At 38.9% G+C, this 8,063-nt stretch overlaps 1 protein-coding gene across 1 annotated transcript; it reads right to left on the reverse strand.

Moving 5' to 3' along the window:
• Window positions 1-2,755: 2,755 nt before the first annotated feature.
• Window positions 2,756-3,928, reverse strand: LOC114208064 (RNA-binding motif protein, X chromosome-like). Its single transcript, XM_028102175.1, has one exon. It carries the CDS (start codon window positions 3,926-3,928, stop codon window positions 2,756-2,758), a length of 1,173 nt encoding a protein of 390 aa, XP_027957976.1.
• Window positions 3,929-8,063: the final 4,135 nt, after the last annotated feature.

The raw sequence follows: 8,063 nt of genomic DNA on the forward strand, positions 1-8,063 counted from the left end.
TTCTGATAGTCTTAATGGAGTGATGAGTCTTATTTTAAAAAGGACCATATATCTTGTCCTAGTCAATGGGGCCCAGCCTCCAGAGTCCTTTGAGCTTTAACATTAACTCATTCTTACTAGCTCTTTTAAAATGAGTTCTGTGCTTTGGGATGTTGCTTCACTTTCTATTATGTGTACCTGCCCTTAACTGCAGTAACAGTTTCCCAGCTGCCTTAGCCAGGAATGACCAGTCTCCCCAGTACATGATCTTTGCTAGCCAGTAGTGTTGGCGCCCACCTCGCACGACAGGACCCTTTCCCTACTCTGGAAAGGTGTGATAGTCTGGTGATCAGGCATAAGCAAGCATATACCAAGCAGGAAGGAGTGACCATGGGTTGCAAACTGCTCTGGTGGATATAGAAGACCAGATCTGGGGATCTGGATGCTGGAGAGAGTATCATAGTTTCTGACCTCCAGGGACTAAGATGACCCTCTGGACTGATAAACAAATCATGCATTCTCCTAACTGCACAGAGGAAGAGAGGGAAAAAAAGCACACAACTAACATTAATGAATCCTACACTTTGTGACAAGCACAGTGTTAGCCTTTTTCATGTACTTATTAATTTTCAAGAGGTCCAAGGGCACTAAAATGCCTCCTAGATAGTGACTGGCAGAGCTGGGAACTGACCCAGAACCATCTGACACCAAACTTACCTATAAGTTGGCTTTCATAAAGCACTCCTCTCTCTCTGTTTATCCTTTTCTTGAACCTCAGGCAGCCATGTTTATCCAGACCCTGCAAGTGTAAAATTGATGACATAATCATGTGATGGTGTCTATGGGACTATTACAGGAGGATTAGGCTATTATCAACAAATCGAGGACTGGTATTGTTTTATCAGCATGAGAGTGTTTTCAATTAATTTGTAATTAAATAAAGGAAGCAATTTACTGGGTCTTGGAGAAGTCAGAGCTGGGGAAGGCTTATCTCATCAGTCTCAGCTGTGCATTCCTCCTGCACCGCCTCATTGTTTAGATCACAGTGGTGATACATGATCTGACCTATAGGAGTAATTCAATAAAACATCAATATTTTCCTTCCTCCTTAACCCATGGTGCTGCAGCGACTGGAGAAATCTGCCTAGAATGGCCTCCACCATGAGCCCATCGAGAACAATACCTTTGTCCTTACTGTTCTCTCAGCTATTCCTGCCAACAGCCTGACCTTGTCAAAAATGACCACACTAGTTTTGTCTAGGTGGGAGACAAGTGGACTTCATGGGTTCAAAAGTACTTTAAATGTCTTTGCATCTACATTTCCTGGGCACTATGTTGACCTCTTTACAACTATGGTCTGATGTAATCCCCTCCTAATCATCTTGCAAAGTGGGTACCGTTATCTCTGTTTTATTGGATGAGTAGATTTGGCTTAGTATGTGGCTGAGCCAGGAACAGTACCTAGTTCTGCAGAATTCACAGGGCCCAGAGCTTTTCCATTCACACTGCTCAGCCCAGGCTTATGCAAACTGTGAAAGGTAGCCACATAGCCACATAGCCAGAGGATATTGTAGTCATTTCTTTATAGGTTTTTCTTTTATTCGTGGTATCTTTTTTTAAGTTTTTTTATTTAAATTCCTGTTAGTTAACTTACAGTATAATATTAGATTCAGGTGTACAATATAGTAATGAGCACTTCCATACAATATCCCGTGCTCATCACAAGTGCACTCCTTAATCCTCATCACTTGTTTGACCCATCCCCCTACTCACCTCCTCTCTGGTAACCATCAGTTTGTTCTCTGTAGTTAAGAATATGTTTCTTGGTTTGCCTCTCTCTCTTTTTTTCCCCTTTGTTCATTTGTTTTGTTTCTTAAATTCCACATATGAGTGAAATCATATGGTATTTGTCTTTCTCTGACTGACTGACTTCACTTAGCATAATACTCTCCAGTTCCATTCATGTTGTTGCAAATGGCAAGATTTCATTCTTTTTTATGGCTAGGTAATATTCCATTGTATATATACATATACATATGCATATACATATACATATACAACCACATCTTCCTTATCCATTCATCAGTAGATGGACACTTGGGCTATTTTCATAATTTGGCTATTATAGATAATGCTGCTATAAACATCAGGGTGCATGTTTTGAATTAGCATTTTTGTTTTCTTTGGGTAAATACCTAGTAGGGCAATAGCTGGATCATAGGGTAGTTCTTTTTTTACCTTCTTGAGGAACCTCCATACTATTTTCCAGAGTGGCTGCACAATTGTGTTCCCACCAGTAGTGCAAGAGGGTTTCCCTTTCTCCACATGCTTGCCAACACTTGTTTCTTGTGTTGATTTTAGCCATTCTGACAGGTGTGAGGTGATATCTTATTGTAGTTTTGATTTGCATTTCCTGATGTTGAGCATCTTTTCATGTGCCAGTTGGCCATTTATATGTCTTCTTTGGAAAAATGTCTATTTATGTTGTCTGCCCATTTTTTTCCCATTTCATGGAAATTTTTACTCCGAAAATTTTAACAATGCAGACATTACATTCAAATGACTTATCTAGTTTTCATCAATTAACATTAGCAATTATGAAATTACTTTGAATACTTTTTTTTCATCTTATCCATCTTATTCACAAATTCATGGAGGGCAAGTTAACATACGCCTTTCCCCATTAAAGTAATATTTTTCTTTTATTAGTACTAAAGTAACAGAAAAGAAGTAGTTAAATTTCCTCTTTGACAAAAAATTGGTACAGAACTTATTTTTAATATCTGCTATGGCCTCCTCTTTCCGATTGGTTTCCCCCACGACCTCCTCCGGAAGCCCCACAACTTGAGCTACAATATGATCCACGAGAAGGGTACGCCATATCCATAGAGGATGGAAACCCTCGTTCTTGTCTGCCACCATGCTCACGACTTATGTAGAGATCACTCCAGCTGCTTGAGTAACTTTCCCGACCTCCACCATATCCATCACATGTGCTGCTATAATCATCATAGCCACTGCTTCCATCATAACTCAGAGGGGGCCCATGTGCTAGATGTGCACCACGGGAGCTACCATAACTCTCATATGATTCTCTGTAAGAGCCTCCACTTGAATGTTCAGAATAATCTCTATCACAACCACCACCATAGCCATCATGATCACTATATCCTCTAGAGTACTGTTCATCCCGAGAACTCGAATGGCCATAGTAACGGTATGCATAGTCTCTAGATGGTGGAACATAATCCTTGGTGTCTTGGGAACTTGGGTAATCTCTGCTCAAATAACTGTCTTTGGTATTGTAACCATCATCTCTTGGTGAAATATAGTCATCTCTCTGGGAAGACACTGGCTTTTTGTGCAAAGGACCTCTATAATTTTCTCTCCCACCTGATGGTGGCCCTCTTCCTCCAATCCCTTTATTGCTACACCCGGGAGCAGAAGGAGCAGATCTTTTAGGAGGAGGACTTCCACTTCTGGAAGATGGGCCTCTTTTAACTGGAAAGGGCCCCCTGGAAGAACTCATGTTGAGGGTAAGAGTATATTCTCCATCATCCAAGTGTCCTCCATGTGAGGAACGCCCCCTTGCTCCTCCACTTCCTCCTCTTCCACATCTCACACTTCTTGGATGGCCTCTGTGTCTTGGATGAGGTGGTGGCTTCCATCTTCCACCACTTCCAAAAGATAGTTTGTTGGCTTGCTCCACTTTAATTGCTTTTCCATCCAAAGACTTCCCATTCATATCCTTGGCAGCATCTTTAGCATCAGCTGGGCTCTCAAATGTAATAAAAGCAAAGCCTCTGGACTTGTTTGTTTCTCGATCCTTCATCAAAAGAACTTCCACAATGTGACCATATTTCCCAAATACTGCTTCAAGAGTCTTTTCATTAGTCTCGATATTGAGGCCTCCTATAAACAGCTTCGCAGGTCTATCTGCTTCCACCATTTTGCTGCTAACTGCTTTTTTATCTCCAGTTTTCCTAATGTCTTGCCCTAACCCTCCACTAAGCGACCACCAGCTCATCTTCTTTTGCACATTTTTAAATTGGATTATTAATTTTTAAGGTGAGTTTTAGAAGTTCTTTATATATTTTAGATACTATCCCTTTATCAGATATGTCATTTGCAAATACCTTCCTCTATTCTGAAGGTTACCTTTTAGTTTTGTTCATTGTTTCCTTCACGGTGCAGAACCTTTTTATTTTGATGTAGTCCCAATAGTTTATTTTTGCTTGTTTCCCTTCCCTCCGGAGACATATCTAGAAAGATGTTGCTACAGCTGATGTCAAAGAAATTACTGCCTGTTCTCTTCTAGGAGTTTTATGGTTTCAGGACTCACATTTAGGTCTTTAATCAATTTTGAATTTATTTTTTGTGTGTGGTGTAAGAAAGTGGTTGAGTTTCATTCTTCTGCATGTTACTGTCCAGGTTTCCCAACACCATTTGTCGAAGAGAGTGTCTTTTTCCCATTGGATAGTCTTTCTTGCAGATGAAATGATACTTTATATAGAAAACCCAAAACACTCTACCAAAAAAAAAAAAAAAAAAAAACTGCTAGAACTGATAAAGGGATTCAGTAAAGTCGCAGGATACAAAATCAACATACAGAAATCTGTTGCATCTCTATACACCAATTATGAAGCAGCAGAAAGAGAAATTAAGGCAACAGTCCCATTTACAATTGCACCAAAAACAGTAAGATTCCTAGGAATAAACCTAACCAAAGAGGTGAAAGATCTGTACTCTGAAAACCATAAAACACTGATGAAAGAAATCGAAGATAACACAAAGAAATAGAAAGACATTCCATGCTCATGGATTGGAAGAACAAATATTGTTAAAATGTCTATACTACACAAAGCAATCTACATTTAATGCAATCCCATCAAAATACCACCAGCATTTTTCACAGAGCTAGAACAAACAATCCTAAAATTTGTATGGAACCACAAAAGACTCCAAATCACCAAAGCAACCTTAAAAATGAAAAGCAAAGCTGGAGACATCACAACTCCGTACTTCAAGTTATATTACAAAGCTGCAGTAAACAGAATAGCATGGTACTGGCACAAAAATAGACGCATAGATCAATGGAACAGAACAGAAAACCCAAAAATGAACCCACAACTTTATGGTCAACTAATCTTCAACAAAGCAGGAAATAATATCCAATGGGAAAAGACTGTCTTTTCATGGAATCTTAGTCATCATCCTAAAATCTGTTGGCACAAAAATTGTAGGACTTGGCACAGATAGTTTGGTAAACATATGCTAAACAACAATAATAATTGTAACAATAGCAACTAGAAGAACAAATACAAACCTGACTGCTTATCAGGTTCCAGGGACCCTTCTCAATGCTTACCTCATTAAAGCCTCATAAAAATGCTAATAAGATAGATGCCTATTATTATTCCTGTGTTACAGGTGAAAAAACATAGTGAATTACTTAATTATTACTTATCACTAAATATTTATCCTTTTATTATTAAATAATTGTTATTTATCTTTTAAGTCTTCACTAATAGTTAAGTTTTGTTTTGTTTTTTTTTATATTGGCACTTAGAGTTCTGGTACTGTTTTTGGTGTGTGAGAGTTTTTCCCCACACCAGCCAATTCTCCAACACCAGCAGGATATCCTACAATTCAACTCAACTGTCACACTGTCTGCCTGGAGGTAGCATCAGATTCCACAGGTTAAGGGATCAGTTCTACAAGACTGCTTCTGTCTTGTAGACTTATCATTTGTGCTTCTGACCCACCAGTTACAAAGTGGAGGTTCCAAGGACCCCTCCTTATGTTTGATTAATTTACTAGAGCGACTCACAGAACACAGAGACACATTTTACTCACAAGATTCTTGGTTTATTATAAAAGGGATATAACTCAGGAAGATGGAAAAGATACATAGAACAAGATATGAGGGAAGGGGCATGGGCTTCCATGCTTTCTCTCTGGGCACCACTTTCCCAGTACCTCCACATATTCACCAGTCCTAAAGCTCTTCCAAACCCTGTCCTTTGCAGTTTTTATGGAGGTTTCATTACAGAAGCATGATTGATTAAATCCAGTGGCTCTCGGTGATTGAACTCCATCTCTAGCTCCTCTCCACTGCCCCAGAGGTCAGAGGGACTGAAAGTTCCAACCCTCTAATCACATAGTTGGCTCTAGGGGCAACCTGCTCCCATCCTTAGGTGCTTTCCAAAGGTTACTCATTAACATAACAAAAGACACTTTTATTGCTCTCTTCACAGGGAATTCCAAGGGTTTTAGGAGCTACATGCCTGCAGAAGGGACAAAGATCAAATATGTATTTCTTATTATAAATCACAATATCACAGCACCCTTGCTCGATCTAAGTGTCTGGGAGACATATTTACTATGCAAGAAACGCTAAGAATGAGAGACTCTTAACTACAGGAAACAAACTGAGGGTTGCTGGAGGGGAGGTAGGGGGGGAGGTAGTAATCGGGTAACAGGCATTAGGGAGGGCACATGATGTGATGGGCACTGGGTGTTATACGCAACTGAGGAATTATTGAATTCTACCTCTGAAACTAATGATGTACTATATGTTGGCTAATTAAATTTAAATAAACATTTTTTTTTTTAAAAGAAAAGAAACACTAAGCAAAGAGTGGAAATCCTACACATACAACTAGAGTGGGAATGACTGCATTATTCTCACCTGCTCTGTTGGCTGACCGTATTTTGCTTGGGTCTGACTTAGTTGCAAGTGCAGATTATAATGTCTATATTGATCTCACTTAGCTCTCTACCAGAGTGCTATATAATTTCACTTGTAAATCAATGTTAAATTGTCATCTTTGGGTACAGTCTTAAAATAACAACAGACTTCCAAGGTAGATGCTGGTTCTTCTTAAGCAGATTTGTGTTTTCTGATTTTCATGGGTTGCCATCCCCTATGGTGGTGAGTAAATGTTTACAGACTGTTTTGCAAGTTCTATTTTGTCATCAATTTTCTTGAGAAACAAATTCAGTTTTAATATTTTATTACACTTGCACTTCCATTTTTTAACTTAACTGCTACTGATGGATTTAGTACAAAATAAGAAAGTATTGCCAAACAATAAAATAGTTGTAGACTACTGCCATACTGTAAATAATAAAACCACTATAACAAGAGAACTCAGACTGCTCTCTCTACTCTATGACAAGACTGTTAGGCCTATATTTCTTGCACATATTTCAGGTTCACCTACTTAATAATTTTCCATGTTTCTACTGACCTCACTCAAGATGACTTTCTGTCATTTTCTAGTAGTCTTGAGCATCTCTTAAGTCATGGCAAAGGCACTGGGGTCTATCAACAAACACCTTGTATGCTGTCCTAGGAAAAGGGAGTGTTAGTCACATTGTACCAAGGACGCTCAGGAAAAGAGAGATAGGTCATCACTAGTGTCTTTTAGATTTTAATATGTATTAAGGTGAGGACTCTGTTTTTTAACTATATTTCTCACATATTACTAAATGAGAAAAATCTAGGAATAAGAAGTGGAGGTCTACCAAACTCATCCTAGCTTACTTTAATAAAATAACTAAGTGTCATTGAAAAAAAAAAATCTGGAATAAATACTAACCCAGACCGGATGCTGGAACAACAGGTGTCAACTGGGATTATTCTGTGCAACCCAGGTGAATAGTCAGATTCCCTTTAAAGCCCCTTACAATCCCAAGTGATTCCAACATGATGCTAAATGAGTGAGACAACTGCTCATCTCCCTGTAATTTCAAGACCTGATGTTTAGAGTGGTTGAGTCCTGAAATGACTGGAGTCTTCCTCATTGATAGTCAACTTCCATTTGTTCTTTTAATATTTATTAAGCACCTGATAAATAAGAGATTACTGAACTAATTCCTTGCCTTCAAGGAACTCACAGTACAGCAGGAGAATCAGGAAAAAAGCCAACAATTAGAGTACTGCTCACTGTTCTGCCCTGTCACCACTTATTAGTAGGTTGTCCTCCCCATATATTTACACTGGCAGAGTGTTTCTCTCTCATTACTTCTGATATATGAAGGACCCAGCCTAGTACCTGGTGTCACTTTAAGAATTGAAT

Source organism: Eumetopias jubatus, unplaced genomic scaffold, assembly GCF_037043125.1.
Source record: "Eumetopias jubatus isolate StellerSeaLion01/CBP00866 unplaced genomic scaffold, mEumJub1_p1.0 scaffold_4, whole genome shotgun sequence".
NCBI lineage: Eukaryota > Metazoa > Chordata > Mammalia > Carnivora > Otariidae > Eumetopias > Eumetopias jubatus.

Bases quoted from the DNA above. Each gene is read 5' to 3' on its own strand.
- LOC114208064 (XM_028102175.1), bottom strand. From the start codon at position 3,928: ATGGTGGAAGCAGATAGACCTGCGAAGCTGTTTATAGGAGGCCTCAAT.